The sequence below is a fragment of the Taudactylus pleione genome, unplaced genomic scaffold (assembly GCF_031769625.1).
Source record: "Taudactylus pleione unplaced genomic scaffold, aTauple2 ptg000256l, whole genome shotgun sequence".
Lineage (NCBI taxonomy): Eukaryota > Metazoa > Chordata > Amphibia > Anura > Myobatrachidae > Taudactylus > Taudactylus pleione.
Genome location: NW_028284658.1, coordinates 4,090,208 through 4,110,468, shown reverse-complemented (window position 1 = coordinate 4,110,468; position 20,261 = coordinate 4,090,208). Strand labels below are relative to the sequence as shown.

Genomic DNA, 20,261 nt, shown 5'->3' with positions numbered 1-20,261 from the left:
TCGACAGTGCAGGGGTTGCTGACTGTGTCCTCAATACGTGGAATGGCAGTGCTGTGGTGCGGGCAGTGTCCTCAGTGAAGGGCACTGGCAATGTCGGCAGTGCAGGGGTGCCAGCGGTGTCTTTAGTGCAGGTTTGCTGGTTGTGTCGGCAGTGCGGGGTTGCTGATGGTGTACGTGGAATTGCAGGGGTGTTCTCAATGCAGGGTGCCGGTGGTGTCGGCGGAGCGGGGGTGCTAGCGGTGTCCTCAGTGCATGTGTGCTGACAGTGTCAGCAGTGCAGGGGTGCTGGTGGTGTCCTCAGTGTGGGATTGCTGGCAGTGTCAGCAGTGTGGGGGTCACTGACGGGGTCCTCGGTACATGGGGCAGCAGTGCAGGGGTGCCAGCAGTGGCGGTGTCGGCAGTGGGGGATGCTGCCAGCGATGTCAGCAGCGGGGGGTGCCGATGGTGTCAAGCAGCGGGGGGGTGGCGGGCGCCATCTTCTTTTGCTTCCTGTGAGCGTATTAAATGGCCTTAATGCTGATTAGCAGAGAGCCATGACAGACGGTTCTCTCAGCCAATCAGCGTTAAGCCCGCTCAATACAAAACCTCGCGACCCGTCAGCAGGATCGCAAGATTTTGCCTCGGGTGAGGGATCTGGGGCAGGCAGGGAGATCCGAGCTTGACTCGGATTGCCCCAGATCCACGAAATTCGGGTGGGTTCAGTTCTCTGAGAACCGAAACCGCTCATCCCTAATCAATAGTGGTTATAAATTCATACAGCATTTAAAAGGTACTCTAAACTCCACGTGAGAGCCATAGTAAATGATGTTCAGAGACTAATGGTGCGTACACACTGGGCGATTAAAGTGGACGACTGAACGATAACGATATCGTTATCGTTCAGTCGTCCACTTTATCGTCCATTTTTAACACAAAAAAGATGAACGATGACGACGACGCGCGTTCCCGCGGGTCGTTCGTCATCATCGTTCATCGCGCTGACATGCAGGCCAACCTGACGACCTCGTCAGGTTGCTGCATGTCAGGGAATGGGTGAGAGAGCCCGGCGCTGAACGATATCGCTAATGATATCGTTCAGCGGCTGTGCTCAATGTCATGAACGACATTGAGCACAGCCTGCCGGGGACACACTAGACGATATCGCTCAGGGAGCATATCGTCTAGTGTGTATGCACCTTTAGATTATATGCTACAGAATAAAATTCCATAATTCTTCAGTATGTAGCAAAACGCATGGTATAAAATCAAATTATGAAATTAAACAAAAATAACACTTTAATATTTTTATTATTGACCTTGCAGATGGCCCAAGAAGAATGGTGTCCAAATCTGCATCTAACAATAAACCAAACAGGACAATGCTTTTATTCTTTTTTGGTGTTTTAGGTGTAGAACCATGAGAGATCTTGGCTTGTAAACTGTGGATTTGTATAGAAAAAGACAGAAGGACAGAATGACAGGACACATTTTCAATTTTATACAGTAGATAAACCTTTCAAAATTGCAAATAAGGCTCTTTTTTTTGTTGCGGCCCACACACTCGTAGGTCTTGAATATTCGGCCCGGTTGGTATTTTGAGTTTGACATGCCTGATCTAGAAGATATTAGCTAGAGTCTGATTGGTCGCTATGGGCAACATCTCCACTTCTATAAGCCCGCAGTTTAGTAAATATACCCCATAGTGTCTGGAACAATCTGCGAATAATAATTTTGCTATCCGCACCCATCCCATTTACTAGGAGTCCAGCGGGATAAATTTTCTGAGTCTCTTAAGGTGCATACACACTAGACGATATGCTCCCTGAGCGATATCGTCTAGTGTGTCCCCGGCAGGCTGTGCTCAATGTCGTTCATGACATTGAGCACAGCCGCTGAACGATATCATTAGCGATATCGTTCAGCGCCGGGCTCTCTCACCCATTCCCTGACATACAGCAACCTGACGAGGTCGTCAGGTTGGCCTGCATGTCAGCCCGATGAACGAGGATGACGAACGACCCGCGGGAACGTGCGTCGTCGTCATCGTTCATCTTTTTTGTGTTAAAAATGGACGATAAAGTGGACGACTGAACGATAACGATATCGTTATCGTTCAGTCGTCCACTTTAATCGCCCAGTGTGTACGCACCATTAGACATTCAACGAGAGAATAGGGCGGCCGGCTAGTGAGGGTTATATACTTTTTAATTGTTACCTACTCTGATCACTAGAGAACAAAATTACAGGGAACATTGTGCCAGTACATTAGTAACTGACTCTCTCGTCTGCCTTCGGCATCTCTTCTGCAGCCTAACAGCAGTCATAATAAGGATGCACATTAATATTGCATCAAAGATGATGATCAAAAGAAAAGATGTGCAGTTGGTTTTAAAAAAAAGCCAAGAAGATGTTCAGGAGCATAAGTGACAGGGTACTATCGTCATCGACTGAGTTATACAGTATGGGTAAGAAACACTTTTCTGTATACAAATGAAATGTGCTAGTAGAGACCTCCAGGAAGCATGCGATATACTGTGTAAGCTGCACAGTATAGGAGGGTAACGAGCCCAAACAGTGATACAACGTTACACAAAGATTGCTTGGAACCTTTATTGCAAATGTTTGTTCTTGGGGGAAGGAATATGTGGAACACGGGAAGTGCTATTACATCTAGAAAAGAGAGCAGGGAGGTGAGTGTACAACCCATGTTACTGTATGTTATATACACTGTTGGAAATACCTAGGAGCTACTGTACAGTGAAAGTTTGTAGATACCAGTCTACATCAGGGAACACACTCATTAGCCACATAAAGTAACATTTGCCTTAGCCATTCGTTCGTATGTATGCCTGCCTGTCTGCCTGCCTTTTACCATGCGTATGATCATAAGTGCAATGCTGAATAGCAGTTCTCTATAAAGTAGATTGCAGCTGTTCAAATAATGTGCATATATATATATATATATATATATATACACACACACACACACATCACACTTGTTGCAGTGCTGTTACAATAGTATGAGCACTGCACAGTTAGCACAGTACTCAAATTGAATAACTTACTTTACTGTAAGCAGATACCACACCCTATCCTTGTCTACCAATGTTGTGTGAGTGCTGCCAAAAAATGTGTGTCCCCCTTTGTGTTGGTGGTTTGTGATTTTTTTTACATATCTAAAAGCCATGGCACGTGCTTATGAGGATTGGATGAGGGTCATAGCATTGTACCATGAGGTGTCAGGTTGGATGGAAATACTTCAGTGGTGTAGACAAATTCTATAATATTTTTGTTGTGCAGAAATGGCAGGCTCCTCCGAAGAAATGGATCCTGAATTGGCCCGGCAGTTGTTCTTCCAGGGGGCAACATTTGTGATTCTAGGGTTTCCAGAGGGTTCTGAATTTGGTATAGACTCGAACAGTTGGCAAGTTGGTCCACGATTTAGAGGAGTGAAGATGGTGCCTCCAGGAGTTCACTTCATCCACTATAGTGTGAAGAGGAGAGGGGGAGCGAGTGGGGAAACTGGGCCGCGCTCAGGAATTTTCTTTGACTTGGAGCAGAAAAAAATCCATCTTCTTAAATGGGACTCTCAAGAAGAAGAAATGGTCTCTGCCTCTCAGGAGGAGGCTGAAAATCTTCGGGAACAGCTACCTTCCCTGGATCCTTTTTTGGGACCATACCCCTATGAAAGTCTGCGGTGCTGGGTTTCCCTGAGCAGCCACATTACTAAAGAAGCCATTTCAAAGTTACAGCCAACTTGCGGGACAATCTGTTCCTTTCCAGAGGTTCTGCCCATTGAGATGATGACACACACAGAGGATCGAGTGAAGCACAACTTGCCCAGGTAGGGGTGCAGAGACTGGCTTTATCAGTCTCGCTGTACACAGGCACTTTCTCTCTTATGTTGCTTCTATATTAAAAGTGTATGATGTTTTGCATAGGAAAAACATACAATTACATACATAGGCGTGCACAGGTGCCCCTTCGGCACTTCTCCCTCTGCCAGATCATGGACTAACCTCCTCTCCCCCCTCCCTCCGGGACATACACTACTCACCTGGACTCACCTGGCTGTCCAGGTGAGTAGTCTATGTCCCATTGGGAGGTGTGGGCGGGATTATCCATGACCCGGCAGAGGGGGAAGTGCCGAAGCGGCACCTTCTGTGCTGGCGTCTACATCTTGTAGTTTTGTAAATACAGAGCCAATATATTAAGCAGCTCTATACCAAAACGAGAACACTGCAATTTTAATTTACAGAAACAGTATATGACAGGCCTGGCCAACCTGTGGCTTTCCAGCTGTTGTGAAACTACAAGCCCCAGCATGCCTTGCCACAGTTTTGCTATTAGGGAATGCTAAAACTGTGGCAGGGCATGCTGGGATGTGTAGTTTCACAAAAGCTGGCGAGCCACAGGTTGGCTAGGCCTGGTATATGATGTACGTACATGTTTATTATCATGTATTTTCGTTGCACAGGTATGACACAGTATGTCAAAACTATAAGGAAGGCATGGCTAGACTCCCCCAAATGAAACCGAAAGAAGGAACAGAGATCCGATTCAGCCAGCTCCCAGAAAAAATGTACCCCAAGAATGCCACCCCTGCTGAAGTCACTCAGCACAGCATGGACCTATCCTATGCCCTGGGACAAATTATTGAAACATACTATCCAGGGAAACCTATTGAGCTCCTAGGTCAGTGAAAATGTTCTGTCAAAGTATTTAAAAGAAATTCTATAAAATCTAGATATTGGGCCTGTTTCAGAGCTGGACGCAGTAGCACAATGGCTCAGTCTTTGGACGCAGCTGCTGTGCAAAAATAAGTTAATGCCTGCAGGAGGTGAATGAAGGGAAATGACGCTTCCTACTGGCATCTAATGTCCAATGCCTGTGTTCAAAGACAATGCAACATTGGCTATCTGAGTAAGCCTTAGCCACCTTTGCCCACTAGCGAGGCCAATAAATCTTGCGGCACGAGACGCAGACACTAGCCACGGCACTCCCAGAAAACAAGGACTATATGCCCCTATATTCTGAGAATGCAGACAGCACTGCCCTGTCCTTGGGGGCACTGCTTGCAATGACCCAGAGCCATTGTGCACATGCACAGAGCATGGTATGCGCAGTGTCCCCACCATCGGAGATGTAAGGAAACTATCCGGTTTGCATACGTCTCTGAATCAGGCCCATTGTGTCTAGTTTATAGCAGTGTTTATCTAGAAATTCCCCAAAGCCGGGTGGTACCATTGGGCAGCCGGGGAGGGGACATGGACTGAACCCCACCACAGGGAGAAAAAAGCAGCATACTGTGTACCTTCCCCACCTCTACCCGGTGGGCTCTAGGCAGGATAGGGGGAGGCTGTGAGTTTGCAATGTCTGCAGCCCGCCTCCTGTGCGGTGCTCAGAACAGAGTATCTGTGCAATCCTAATGGCCAAGCTCTGCTGTCTAATCCCACTACGTGTTTGTAGGTGTTTATACTCACAGCACACGTTTATGAATAATGTTGCCATGTATAAGAAAACTGACAGTTTTACAGTGGTGTAAAGCCATACCCTTGTTTTTCCAGCGGAGCTGCAGTTTTCCTTTGTGTGTTTCCTGTTTGGGAACGTGTATGAAGGGTTTGAACAGTGGAAGAACCTGTTGAATCTTCTATGCCGGGCAGAGGCTTTCTCCCTGCAGCACCCAGATCTGTACAGTGAGGTCATCTCTGTCCTGTATTACCAGCTGGCACAGGTCCCCACAGACTTCTTTATTGACATTGTATCTCAGAACAACTTCCTGACCAGTACTCTACAGGTAAATGAGTTGTGTTTGCAGTGTGCTACTACCAATAGGGTTACTTATAGCTTCTGTACATCTGTTAATGCTTAACATGCTCTCAGTCTGATGGCTCAATTGTAGTACAATCATTGTGTATCTTATCTGTCCATGCTGTACCGATACTTTTATATGGTAATCACTGATTGTGTTTATATAAGTAAATCATGGTTTAGCCTACACACTTGTGCTTAAACAGATTTTATTTATTGTTATTATTTATCATTTTCTCAGAAGTTTTACTGTTATTTTTTTTAATTGACTATTATTTTACATGTACTTACATACATAAATTAGTCAGGTATAATTTACCAATGTCACTCTGTGTTGATTTCTGCACTTAAATGCTTTGCTGTCCCTCCTCCCAATTCAGAACTTGATCATTACAATCACAGCTTGTCCCTTTCTACTTAGGTCCTGTTTTCATTCCTGTGCTCCCCGACCACGGATAAAGCTCTGAGAAAGAAGGCTGTCCGTTTCCGAGCCCATCTCACCAAGACGTTCCAGTGGGATTTTGAGGAGGATCCTCTGGACTGTGCTCCACTTGTTGTCCAGCTGCCTGACGGGTGGGAGAACACTACCACAGACCACACTACATGTCCAAAAGGGATTAATGAAGTTCTCCTCCCTTCATAGCTGCAATAGGGCTGACAAAATGATAAAACTAGAATTGCTGGTTTCTTCTCCTGCAGCTGCTGTCAGTGGCTTCCGCCTGATGGGCAGCTAATGGGACTTAATGCATAGTCAGGTTTAGGAACTGTGCACGTGAACTATGAAACTGCAGACTTCGTATTGTTATTTAGGGGTGAGCTGTGGCAATCTTTCTTCGTCTGAAATTCAATTTAATGTATCTATATTAAGACTAGGAATCTTCAGGAGTTCTGCCTGAAGAATGTCTTTGTTCTAAGGCCATTGTCTTTTGATTATTTTGATTTAAAAATTGGCTACTTATGTCTGACAATGAATCACAGACACACATCTTGTGACTTTTTGAAAGCATAGTAGTTACAGTTGTGATTCTTCCCTATTCTGTGAAATGTTTTGGATGTTCAGCTTACTATATTTAAAGTCCTAATGGCAGGTTGAAGATGAACACTTTCCCTTGCTTGCAGGCTGAAGCCACGTGCATAAAGGATTTGGCCTGCCAGGTCCTGACCCTCTCTGCCTCCAGGTTTTTTTTTTGGAAGAAGCTGCACCCACCCCGGTAATGTAACAATCTCACAGAGTAGGAGAAAAATAATTGGAGAAGCAATAAATTATTCAGTGTTATTCTCATTACTCACCAGGGGGCGCTGCTCTATTTAGAAACCCAGGGCACGTCCGTAAATGCACATGAGACCTAAATACTTGAGCAGTTAAACAGACTTAGGGTAATTTTAGATTATTTTTTTCCTTTCGGGAGATTTACACCCCAAAGTATCTGGTTTTTTTGCATATTCCTAAGCAGAAGGCTGGGTAGTACCAGGAGTAAAAGCCCACCAGTAAGGACAGGTGTTGCTTACTCCAAAGATGATGATGTCCAGACAATATCACAATACAAATTGACACTCTCAATCGCGCATATGATGCAGCCTATATCACACTTTCAATAAGCACTTATTAAACAGAAATCAACACAATATATAGAAAGTGGATACTGGCACTTCAATTAACAGAGATACTTACATTTTTGTTGTGGTAAATGGTCTCAGTATCAGATATAAGTGTCCTTGTAGGCGGTGATTTTTCTTCCGTATATTCTCTGTACACATAAAAAAGAAACCAGAAGACTGATGGTGTAGTATGTCCAGTACACTGATAACACCCTTAGTGCTTAATTGGATGGAACAGTGTTGATAGTGTCTCCACCCAGCACAACGTGTAGAAGAACGCACCTCACTTACATAGCCATGTGCTCTAAAATGTCCATAAAGGTATCTTTAAGTTCTGTCACCAACACATGTATGCATACACCATAGATAAATTATCGTACCCCACTCACAATGTGAGCGACAAATATTTGTATACAAAGGTATATTTATATTCCAACTTCTTTAATTTTCATATGTCACAATGTTTAAAGGACCCAGAGCCGTTTCACCACAGGGAATACTTATAGGGTGTACCCTTACCCTTAGGAATACGTAGCTGAAGATCTCATAAAGGTTTCTTTATGGGATATCAGCACTCCTCGTCTATTTTTTTAGAACATAGTGACACCTTGAAAAAGATCCCGGACCGGGATTGAAAACGTGTTGGTGGAGTAGAGGCTGGACTATGTTACAGGAGCGATCAAGATCCGAGCAAGCAATACGCCTGTGAGTGCAGCTGTCCGGACTTACCATTCTAGCACCAGGTTAATACTGCCTGCCCTTTATACGCTCTCTGGGTTTTAATTTTCACTGATGTACAGTCTTTTAAGTGTTTTTGTATTGTATTAAACATAAATTTTTTACCGATACCCACTGATTGGGAATTTTTTATCCCTTTATATATACTTGGGAGCACTATGTTCTAAAAAAAGAGATGAGGGGCGGTGGTATCCAATAAAGAAACCTTTATGAGATCTTCAGCTGCGTATTCCTTGTGAGTAAGGTACGCCCTATAAGTATTCCCTGTGGTGAAACGGCTGTGGGTCCTTTATACATTCTGACATATGAAGATGAAGGAAGTTGGAATATCAATATACCTTTGTATACAAATATTTGTCGCTCACATTGTGAGTGGGGTACGATAATTTATCTATGGCGTATGCATATATACGTTGGTGATAGAACTTAAAGATACCTTTATGGACATTTTACAATACATGGCTATGTAAGTGAGGTGCGTTCTTCTACACGTTGTGCTGGGTGGAGACACTATCAACACTGTTCCAACTAATTAAGCACTAAGGGTGTTATCAGTGTACTGGACACACTACACCATCAGTCTTCTTATTTCCTTTTTATGTGTACAGAGAATATACGGAAGAAAAGAGAAGAAAAATCACCGCCTACAAGGAAACTTATATCTGATATTGAGACCATTTACCACAACAAAAATGTAAGTATCTCTGTTAATTGAGGCGCCAGTATCCACTTTCTATATATTGTGTTGTTGTTCATACAATACCTAGGGAATTTATCATATTTGATGAAATATGATTTGCCAGTTATTTCACATTCATGTGAGAACTTGCTAAAATGCTCACAGCAAAACCATAATCATGTCCTTGATTCCTAGTGGTATATATGTCAGTGTTTTATAGCCCTGATGTTTTTAGAAATGTGACAACACAAATGTTTACAGTATTTGTCACACATTGATTTTCCCACCAGCTAAATGGTATCACTCTCTAGTTGGGAGTACTTTTGGAATGTAATTTTTTTTCTTCTTTAACTTCTTACATAATTTGAGAAAATTGAAGAGGTCAACCTCCAATAAAGAAAGCAGTTTTCTAACCAAGAACTGTTTAACAGAGGTGCAACTATTTTAAGAAGCTACCAGAGTTTCTCTACAGTGATTGGCATCTCTCCTATGGCAACAGTGCATCTCCAGCAAGTATTGTCAGGGGAAACTCAGGAAGTTGTGCAAACTGCTAGATGTGGCTTCAATACCAATGATTGGTACTAAGGGGTTTCAGATTTTCTTTTTCTGTAATTAATGTCTAAAAAATGCCTAAAAAAATCAACCTGACTAAATTAATAAATTAAATTTTCTAGAGTGCGTTTAGTATTCCCGTGCTCATTAAATTGTCTGTCAGTGATCCTCACAGTTGTCTGTAGAATTTACTAAGGGTTAGGGTTTGCCGTCAGGTTTATACCGACAGGTATCGACATCAGATTGCAGTCTTTAAAAACCATCATTTACTAAAGATTTGTTTTGACAGTCCGTTAAAATCCATGTTGATACCCATCGGATTTCAAACCCCTATACTACAGCAGATCCGACAGCAAACCCCCGCCGTCAATCTGCTGCTGAGTGGAAACCTCGCACACATCACTATGATATGTGCAGGCTATGTTTGCTGAAGATGTTCATTAATGGTTAAATTCAGGTAAAATTAGTGCACCCCCACCCCCCACTCCAAATCCATACCCAGTCCAGGGCCTCTGAGCCTGGACTGTTATTGGAAATTAGGAGGGACGCTGTTTGTCCTCCCTATTTTCCAATAACCAGCACTAGGATGAACCAACCAGGGGGGCTGATGCTACAGCATAATGTCAATCAGCCTCACACTGGTCAGCCCACACACACACACACAAAGGGTACCCCAAGAACAACCTGCCAAGGTCTCTTCTCTGCACCCCTGGGCTTTGGGTGCAGAGGAATAGTAAAAATAAAGAGTTAAATAATATTGTTTTTAATCCGGTTGGCATACAGGTCCCAGCAAGCCTGCTCATCAAATCACAAGTGCCAGCATGCCCGGACATTAAGGGTCCACTGGCACCTGTAGTCCACCTGCAAACCAATCTTAAACTAAAGACAAGACACAGACCGCTAATGGGGAAGTCTTTTAGTAAATAAACAAACCCCCACACATCCCTTGTTCACCAATTTATTACTTACAGTGTGAAGGGGTCATGTCCTCTGCGGTCCATGTTGAATCTTTGCAAAACAATAAAATGTTGTTACTGACTCCTCTCAGAGCCCCGTCACGAATAAGCGGTCACTCGGGGATATTCTCGATCAGAATGAATGGATGCGAGTGATTGGTCAGAGTGTGGGTTCTAGTACAAATTGACCAATCAGCGCAGTCCCATTAATTCCTATGAGTGACATCTCATTCGCGACAAAGCTCCAGGAGGAGCAATAGCGACAGTTGTTTTGACAAGATTCGGGATGGTACATGGACCGAAGAGGACATTGGCCCTTTGTATTGTAAGCAATAAATTGGTGAGCGAAGGATGTGTGGGGGTGTGTGTTATTTAAAAAAAGACTTATACATTCGGTGCCTGTGTTCTGTCTGGTTCTCCTTGGGAATGGGGGACCCCACATCCCTGGGGATTCCAGCAATGGGCTGACCAGTTTGTCCCCCTGCTATAGTATCAGCCACCATGGCTGGTTCAGTCTAGTGTTGGTTATTGGAAAATAGGAGAAAACCCCACAACGGTGTTCCTCCCTATTTTCTAATACCAGTCTAGGCTCAGAGGCCCGGGGCTAATTATGGATTTGAAGGGGGACCCCACACGTTTTTTTCCCTGAAATTAACCATTTTTCAACATTTTCAGCAAACGAAGCCTGCACAGAACAGTCGATACACATGCCCTTGGAAACTTAACACAGAATGGTAATTGTTTTAGATTCCGGCAACTGTTACAAAGAATGGTCATTGTTCTAGATCCAGCAACTGTTACACATAATGGTATTTTTCTAGATTCCAGTAACTGTTACACAGAATGGTAATTGTTCTAGATCCAGCAATTGTACACAGAATGGTAAAAGTTCTAGTTTTCCAGCAACTGATACACAGAATGGTAAATGTTCTAGATTCCAGCAACTGTTAGGCCGGCTACACACTTGGACGATATAGGCATGATTTACCGTATCGGCCGCGACCAATCGTGCATATCGGATAGTGTACGCACTGATGCGTGCTCCTGCGGGTCATATGCGATGTCTTTCGGACGGCCGTGCACGGCCAACTGGAAGATATTGCATGCGATTAGGTGACAATCGTGTTGTGTGTACGGCCAACCGGACGACCAGTCGATATGTCGGTCCGATTTGGCCAATTTTAACGTCATATGTTGCCAGTGATCGTTGTAGTGTGTACGGGAGCAGCGATAAATCGTATACGATCAAACAATATATCGTTCGGTCGTATGCGATATTGGACAGTGTGTACACTCAATATCATATGTTCAGGCCTCAATTGAAATTGGATGTAAAATCGGTCCAATTACAAGAGGTTCAGGTGTGTACCCACCCTTACACAGAATGGTAATTGCATATACAATGGGAGAGAAAGAAGGCTCTTTTTTCTGGGGCACTCTTGTATGTAAACAAATAAACAAGAGTGCCCCAGAAAAAGAGCCTTCTGTCTCTCCCATTATATGTGCATAATGGTAATTGTTCTAGATTCAGCAACTGTTACACAGAATGGTAATTGTTCTAGATTCCAGCAACTGTTAGTAATCTTGGTATACAGAAAGACATGACTTTTGTGAACTGCGCAAACATTGTTATAGCACATGACTGCCTTATCTGGCCAACTCAAAATTGAGTAAAACAATTCCAGCCTTTCTTTGTATTCGGGTTCCATATTTGCATACTTATTGTATGCTACGATCTTGTGGAGCACAAGCATTGAGCTATGAAAGAAAGTAAAATCCCCAAATCAACAACAAGTTGGTAATATCGACCTTGTTATTTTTCTTCCCCTGGTGGGGAGCTATATAGTTAGTGCCTGCTGTATTACACTTTTTCAGTATTGTTCATGTATGACCAGTTTTGAATTAGGCAGTAGCATTAGGACATTACATTAGTACTCAAATACTAACAGATCCAACTGATATAGAATTAGTAACATAATATATATGTGGCTCTCATCTATATGACTCAGATCATACATTCAGCTGGGGCTTGGTGGGCTTTTATGTGGGAGCCAGCCATAATACATCACACATCTAAAATAAGATGTTTAATTGTCCAGGCTTCTCAGGACTGTGCCAGTGAAATTCTTAAATATTGATTATTCCTTTCCTAAACTAGTAAGTCACCTAGAACAACAGCATGAGTGGGATCAGTTACTTTTATACATTTATAAATTTATTGATAATAACATCAGTTATTTTTATACATTTGAAACCTACAAGAAACATGTTTCGCACTAGTAAGTAAGCTTCTGAGGAAGGGCTTGCTAGTCTGAAACATGTTAAGCTGGTGATGAAGATTTTGTAGTCTTATGGACTTACTGCTGGACTTTTGCCACCTGCCTGGATCTGAGAACTGCCGGCTATCCCGGGAACCGTGAGCATCTCATACCACCTGGAGGGGTAGGATCGGCACATTGTCTGGGCAAACTGTCCCTACTGGCTACCACTATATGTGGTTTATATGCTGTTTTATTTTTTATTAAATGTGCGTACAATGTGTGAATACATTTTGTTATGATTATACCACACAGTGTTGCACTATATTTTTATTTCTTTGAGATTATCAACGTATAAGTTACAATTCAAGTAAATGAATAAGAAACAACTCGATATATTCCTTGTGTGAAAGAAGGAGGCCAAAAAAACTGGCTACTTTCCGGATGTATTTACATGTGACTCTTAATATAGATGTAAGACTTTTTTAACAAATGTTTGTGTTCAGTTCTACCATCCATGTACCCACACTATTAGCGCCATACATACCTCTATTGTTGTTTATATTATTCCTTTGGGGAAGTGGTAAAATTCCCGGTTAATGGTTGGCTGCTTTTTGTGTTTTCTATGCGCAGTCTTGTGATTTATTTGAAGTATATAATTTTTGTCCTATATATGTAAGGGGCACTGCATAGGGGTGGGGGCACTGCATAGGGGTGGGGGCACTGCATAGGGGGAACTACTACTGGGGGCACTGCATGGGGAGGACCACTACTGGGGGCACAATATAAGGGGCACTGCATGGGGGGGCTACTACTCGGGGCACTGCATAGTTGGGCCTACTACTGGGGGCTCTGTATAGGGGGAACACTACTGGGGGCACTGCATAGGGGGGACTACTACTGGGGCACTGCATAGGGGGGACTACTACTGGGAGCACTGCATAATGGGGACCACTACTGGGGCCACTGCATAGGGGGGACCACTACTGGGGGTACTGTAATAAGAGGCATTGCAGAGGGGGGCAGTTATGTGACATAATTGTTTGAAGATGGGGGCAACTATATGACATAATTAATGGAGGAAGAGGGACAGTTATGGGGCATAATAATAATTTTTGGAGGATGGGGCCCATTCTGCAACCTAATAAAATTGTAGGAGGGGGGAGTTATGCCACATAATTGTGAGGAGGGGGCAGAGTCTAAATACTGCAGTATAGCTTAATGGCCTTCAGGCTTCGTTGAATTTTTTAATGTGGCCCACACTGTCTTAAAGGTTGAAGACCCCTGGATTAGGGGTAGGGGGAGGGATGCCGGCGTCGGGGTTCTGACCACCGGGATCCCGAGCACCAGCATCCCGTACCCAACCCATCTATAGACATACCTGCTAAATAGAGAGATTTCTATGGGTCCTTACCAAATACCAAAGCTTTGCTCTGGTCCTGTGAGAGGTGTAGGTTCAGGGAGTATGCACTTGGTTATATATCTGGGTCACCAGTCCAATCGTGTGCAATTGTTATGAGATGTTCCACTCGCTCAGGTGTGATATTCAGAATATCGACAGCATACTGTGGACATGGTCTGAATGTCAACATTGCCAGGATGTTGACAATGGGATTTTAAACATAAACCTACTATAAAGCCAGGTACACACTAGACCAATGGTCTCCAACCCGTAGCTCGCGGACGTAATTTGGGTAGCTCTCCTAGCTGCAGTACTGCTGAGTCAACTAAGACCTCTGACAAACCCATGAGTGGAGCGACGGGGGTGGAGCGACAGGTGATTGCCATAGGGCGACACAATACGTGACGGACATTATCTGGACATCACAGGAGTCGATTGCATTTGGGGCGAGTGAGTCCTGCCCAACCCCGCCGAAAAATCACACAGCAGCCCTGCCTATATCTTTTGCTCCTCTACTGTACTTACCTCCTTGGAGCCGGTAATAAAAAGTGAAATGTGCAACAATATCACTGTTTTAATTAAATGCATTGTTGTTTTTTATTTTTAAAAAAATTAATTTTCCTTAAATGATCTTTAATTTTTCAGCTATTAGCCAGATTTTAAATTTTTTTCAAAAATGTTAGCTCTTCAGGAGGCTTCATTTTTCTCGAGTAGCTCACACCTCAATTAAGGTTGGCGACCACTGTACTAGACGATATGTCAGCCAGATCGGACGACATGTCGGCAACATCGTCTAGTGTGTACCCTCAATGTCACGCATAGTCAGCGACATCGCCCTTCGGACCTGCATGTATTGTCAGCGACAGCCATGCTGCCAGATGCAGCATGGCCCCCACTACTGCGCTGTCGCTCCTGACACACGATAGGTCAGCTGGGTACACATCGTTAAATGTGTACCCAGCTTTAGCCTAACCCTAATTGACACCTAACCGTAAAATCATGTGTCAACATTCACAGTGTTGACGTTATGAATGTCGACATTTATGGTTCTAAGCGTCAAATTCAAGTATCTGCATAATTTTTTTTTTGCAAGCCACATTAAAAGTTGACTTGCATTTTGCGTATAAAGGGGTCAATCCAATTACTTGAGATGAACTCGCTTGTGTGAGTCATCGCGACAACGGGCGTGCTTGATGGCAGCCCAGATTCACTTAAAAGTGCTCACAGCGCCATAGGGCTCTGAGCAAATTTGAGCGAATTCGCGCTTGGAGCGTACCACGAAGGGTGCAAGCTGCCAGTCCCTTGCCGGTGTTTTAATGCCGTTGCAGCGGTAACTCACATACTTTGCATATAATTGGATAGACCCCAAAGTATTGAAAGTGCGTTCACGCTTAATGCGCAGATTCAAAAGGAACTTCCCGGGATTTTACTAATTAACATGCCTATCGGGCATAACCTTATACATAGTGGGCAGTAATTTAAGGCTCTCCCGTTGATTTTATGCACTACTGCTGGCTCTGGATGATGACAGAAGGGTACAGACTTCCAGTCTACTTGCACTGCACCTGGTGCTCCATCCTCAGTGCATATGAGAATATATATTTAGAATGTAGCAAAGTTTATGAATCATTGTTACTAAACTGTTGCCAGTCCATTCACACACATAAATATAGTGTACCTAATAGTTACAAGCCATAGCTCATTTTGATGATGGCTGAAAGCAGCAAATACTATTTTAAGATAATCTAAAAAATAGTATTGAACTATTATTCATAGGCCAAGCAGGCTCATATACTGAATGTTCTAAGACATTCTTATAGACCTGCACGCTCACTTCCCTCCCCCGGCTGTCCAGCTGAGAGCTGCCTTGAGATGATTAATGTCCTGGTCACCTCCCACTCCTCCCCCAGTTTTGCTCTTGGATTCTGTCAGCCAGGCTCAAAACAAACCTGTTCTGTGACATCACTATAAGCATCTCTGTGACCTCATAAAGAAGCCATTTTTATGTATTGATTTGTAAGCTACATATACTCATTTCAGCATGTCTTTATTGTTTTATACAGTGGTACCTGCCAACATTATAGCCTCATTTCCAGAGACACGTCGCTGAGTGGGACGTCACATGCATACTCTATTTGTGGTACCTTCAGGCATTCCACTCCCCATTGTGACTTGTTTAATGAAAATGATTATGATTACATAGTTTTTGCATTTTAAAGACTTTGTAAAAAGGTAGGCTATCATATAACACCCAGTACAAGATGCTCTGTTCCCAATTTTTCTACTGGAACATGGACAAAATTCAGTTAATTTTGAGGCAGGTGTTTGGTGTTTTTTTTTCCTTTCAGTTTATTTAGCCCAGTAATAGTAAATTGACTGGGAAATTTGGGCTTTTTGCACTGGGTGAATCATTTTATGATGGAAGCTTAGTAATATCCTTTTACATAAAGAGCAAACACCCGGGTTTTTGCACACGAACAGGCATTTTGCTATGTGTGAATGCAAACAACCCAGGACGAAGTCCCGAGTCCACAACCCTGCTCTTTACCAGGGTCGGGCTGAGATGCAGGAATTCCCTGGATCTTAAGTCTGAAAGGAGCATAAGAAATTAAGGACAGGGATGGAGCTCAAGAGGGGGCCTATTTATGGGTCTCTGGCGTACAAAGTGCCCAGAAACTTGCTTGATTAGAAATATTGGCCTCACCATAGATTTCTTATTTCCTTTGAAGGTATAAGCTTTTTGGGTCAATACATTAATGTATATATTTGTTTAAAAAAAAATCTTTTATGCCGTGTTCAATAATGAATCTTGTCCACAGGCAAATATAAGGACCGTTTACTACACTCCCAGCAATCTACTCTTTATGTCCAATTACCGGCATTGTAAAGCAGGGTACAGGGCCACGAGGGTGCGACTCATTGTGAATCGCCTCATTGCCCCCTACACTGTGGGGGTGTGCGTGTGAAAGCGTGGGAGGATCCGGGGGTATGCGGATGGGTAGGAGACTTGCCCACTTTTCTGGGGGTTCCAGGGGGAGCCTCGTGATTTTCTGGAGCCTCCAGGCAGTTCTGGGAGAGTAGGCAAAAATTTAATATAGTGTAGTATATATTGAAAAGAATGCAGCGTAATAGTGATGTCATCAATTTCTATATAATTTGTGTTAAAAAAAATAAAAAAAAAACCCAAACAAGCAGTAATGTTACCTTCAGAACATGATCATACCCTGCTTGCTAAAGAGGAAGTGTGTCATAACATAACAAAACAAACTGATTAAAAGTATAGGGTACCACTTATCAATATCGTTTAACAAAGAAAAGTAAATAAAAATTGATGGAATGCATAGTAATCACCCAGAGGTTTTTATTACCTTTTTTTTAACCTGTACTAGAAAAATGACAGAATGCAATGGTTGCTTCGGGGCAACATCACCTGCCTTTTGACATGTATATTTTGTAATCAGTGGGTTAAATAGTTAATTTCTACATAGGCATATAAGTTACAAACACATATACCCCTTGCTAGGCCTCTTGAGGCTTGAAATTAGATTGTCTTAATACAGTTGCTGTTTTTCCATAGAATGGTCAAATGACCTTTTGGGGTCAAAGAAGATATAAATTGAGGCCTAGCTCTACCTGTCATTTCTATTGCAACTAGAAGTATAATGAGCCATTCATAGCTTCTATGTTCTTATTAGTTAGCTACATTCCATTGGAATGCCCATCGTAAGCTGTGTAGAGATGCTAAGCATTATGGGTAATTAGCAGTGATGTCCAGACTCTATACAAAGGAGCCTTGAAATAGAGTTCATCTCCAGACATTAGGATACGTCATTAATGTATGACTTTGTCTGGTAATATCTTAGTGCTTACAGAACATGTGCAATAGAGATAAGTTTGGACAATGCTACGCTGGACCAATGAGTGCTTGATACCTAGCACGGTATGTAATTAATATGGTCTTAATATCCGGCAAGCCAACACCCCATACTAAGGTATATAAACCAGAGGTACACAAAGGGCCCTTTAGCTCGTGGTAGACCTGAGACTGCAGTAGGGTGCTGCCAATGTAAATTGAATAACCTGGGAGTTGTGAAACGAGGGCTCCCCAGAGAAGATAAGATGAAGTACATCTTATGCTGAAGATGATGATTTACCGGTGTCATCTGAATACATAGACAAAAGTTGAGTATACACTATACTTTGTATGTTGTTTGTTTATTGTTTGTTTGTTACTTGTAAATAAAGTGTGTTCACTTGTACTCACTCATATTGGTCACGTGTGTACTATTTCATTTCAATCAGAACGAAACCCACCGTTATGCATATTTGGATGTATATTTGTGTGTGTGTGTATGTGTATATATATATATATATATATATATATATATATAATATAAAATACAAATATCCCCTTCGGATCGGCACTCTCTCCTAATGGATGCAGCAGCTCCGGTGGCCTCCGCAAAAATAGTGTCCACAAATAACTCAGAAAGAACGGCGGCACTCGGAGACTTCAATATATCAAAGTATCAAAAGTGTATTCAAAAGAGCTTTCTAAGACACCAACATTTTGGGATCAGAACGTCCCTTTGTCAAGGTAGGTAACTCGAAATGTGAAAAGAACCTTAAATACCATAAGCGGGTCCGTCCTACACGAGCCACAGCCGGAACCCGGAAAGCCCCGACTCCCTCAGAAGAAACCGACAGTGACGCCGTCTGTGTTCCGTTGCCCCAGCAATGCGGACTCAGTACGGAAGCCCTGAAGGACAGAAAAGTGTGCAGAAGCAAAAAGCGTTAGAGCACCCTTGGGACATAAAGAACATTATCAGGGACATCAAAGGAAGATAGCCACATACAGTATATATCCAAAGGTGCGGCATTCACAGCGCTTGTAGCACATACACAGTGTAGTTCAACGTTTCAATCTGGAAAAAAATCAATACAGATTGAAACCTTGAACTACACTCTGTGTATGTGCTAACATTATTTTCTGCAAGCGCTGCGAGTGCCACACCTTTGGATGTATATGTTTGCGTGACCGCGTGTGGAGGCATCGGGCCAGACATTTTACTTTTGTGAGCGCCGGACCCTTTGACTAATATATATAAAAATAAATAAATTTTGTTTTTATGATCCTAAGGACAAGGTAATACAACACTGAACCCAGTGGCAGAACTAGAGAGTGTTGGCCCCCAGGTGCAAGATTATGCTTTGGGCCCCCCTATGCAGCGCCCCCAGTAGTGGTCCCCCTACGCAGTGCCCCCAGTAGTAATCCCCCTATGCGGTGCCCCAGTAGTAGTCCCCTTTATGCATTGCCCCCAGTAGTAATCCCCCCTATGCATTGCCCCCAGTAGTAATCCCCCCTATGCATTCCCCCCAGTAGTAATCCCCTCTATGCAGTGCCCCCAGTAGTAATCCCCCCTATGCAGTGCCCACAGTAGTAATCCCCTATGCATTGTGCATTGCCCCATTAGTAATCCCCTCTATGCAGTGCTCCCAGTAGTAATCCCCCCTATGCAGTGCCCCCAGTAGTAATCCCCCTATGCATTGCCCCCAGTAGTAATCGCCTCTATGCATTGCCCCCAGTAGTAGTCCTCCCCATACAGTACCCCCAGTAGTGTCACCCACCCCATAGAGTGTCCCCAGTAGCGGCCCCCTACGCATGGCCCCAGTAGTGTTCCCCCTATGCAGTGCCCCTTATACAGTACCCCCAGAGGTGGTCCCCCCTACGCATGCCCCCTATACAGTGGCACTAGTAGTAGTCCCCCTATGCATTGCCCCCACTAGTAATCCCCCTATGCAGTGCCCCAGTAGTAGTCCCCTCTATGCATTGCCCCCAGTAGTAATCCCCCCTATGCATTGCCCCCAGTAGAAATCCCCCCTATGCATAGACCCCCAGTAGTAATCCCCCTATGCATTGCCCCCAGTAGTAATCCCCCCTGTGAGGTGCTCGCAGTAGTAATCCCCCTATGCAGTGCCCCCAGTAGTAATCCCCCTATGCATTGCCCCCAGTAGTAGTCCCCCTATGCAGTACCCCCAGTAGTAATCCCCCTATGCATTGCATCCAGTAGTAATCCCCCCTATGCAGTGCCCCCAGTAGTAATCCCCCTATGCAGTGCCCCCAGTAGTAATCCCCCTATGCATTGCCCCCAGTAGTAGTCCCCCTATGCAGTACCCCCAGTAGTAATCCCCATATGCAGTACCCCCAGTAGTAATCCCCCTATGCATTGCCCCCAGTAGTAGTCCCCCTATGCAGTACCCCCAGTAGTAATCCCCCTATGCATTGC

The 20,261-nt window shown here is 43.7% G+C and overlaps 1 protein-coding gene across 1 annotated transcript; it reads left to right on the top strand.

The window, feature by feature from the left end:
- The first annotated feature begins 2,592 nt into the window (after nt 1–2,592).
- AAR2 (AAR2 splicing factor) lies at nt 2,593–6,762 on the top strand. The gene is made up of 5 exons (XM_088480788.1): nt 2,593–2,669; nt 3,280–3,823; nt 4,457–4,674; nt 5,547–5,776; nt 6,212–6,762. The coding sequence occupies exons 2-5, from the start codon at nt 3,282–3,284 to the stop codon at nt 6,431–6,433; spliced, it is 1,212 nt and encodes a 403-aa protein (XP_088336914.1). The 5' UTR covers nt 2,593–2,669; nt 3,280–3,281; the 3' UTR covers nt 6,434–6,762.
- The last annotated feature ends 13,499 nt before the right edge of the window (nt 6,763–20,261 follow it).

Coding starts and splice junctions, on each gene's coding strand:
- AAR2 (XM_088480788.1), top strand. CDS start 3,282: ATGGCAGGCTCCTCCGAAGAAATGGATCCTGAATTGGCCCGGCAGTTG. Junction 3,824..4,456: donor GTGAAGCACAACTTGCCCAG/GTAGGGGTGCAG, acceptor TTCGTTGCACAG/GTATGACACAGTATGTCAAA. Junction 4,675..5,546: donor GAAACCTATTGAGCTCCTAG/GTCAGTGAAAAT, acceptor TTGTTTTTCCAG/CGGAGCTGCAGTTTTCCTTT.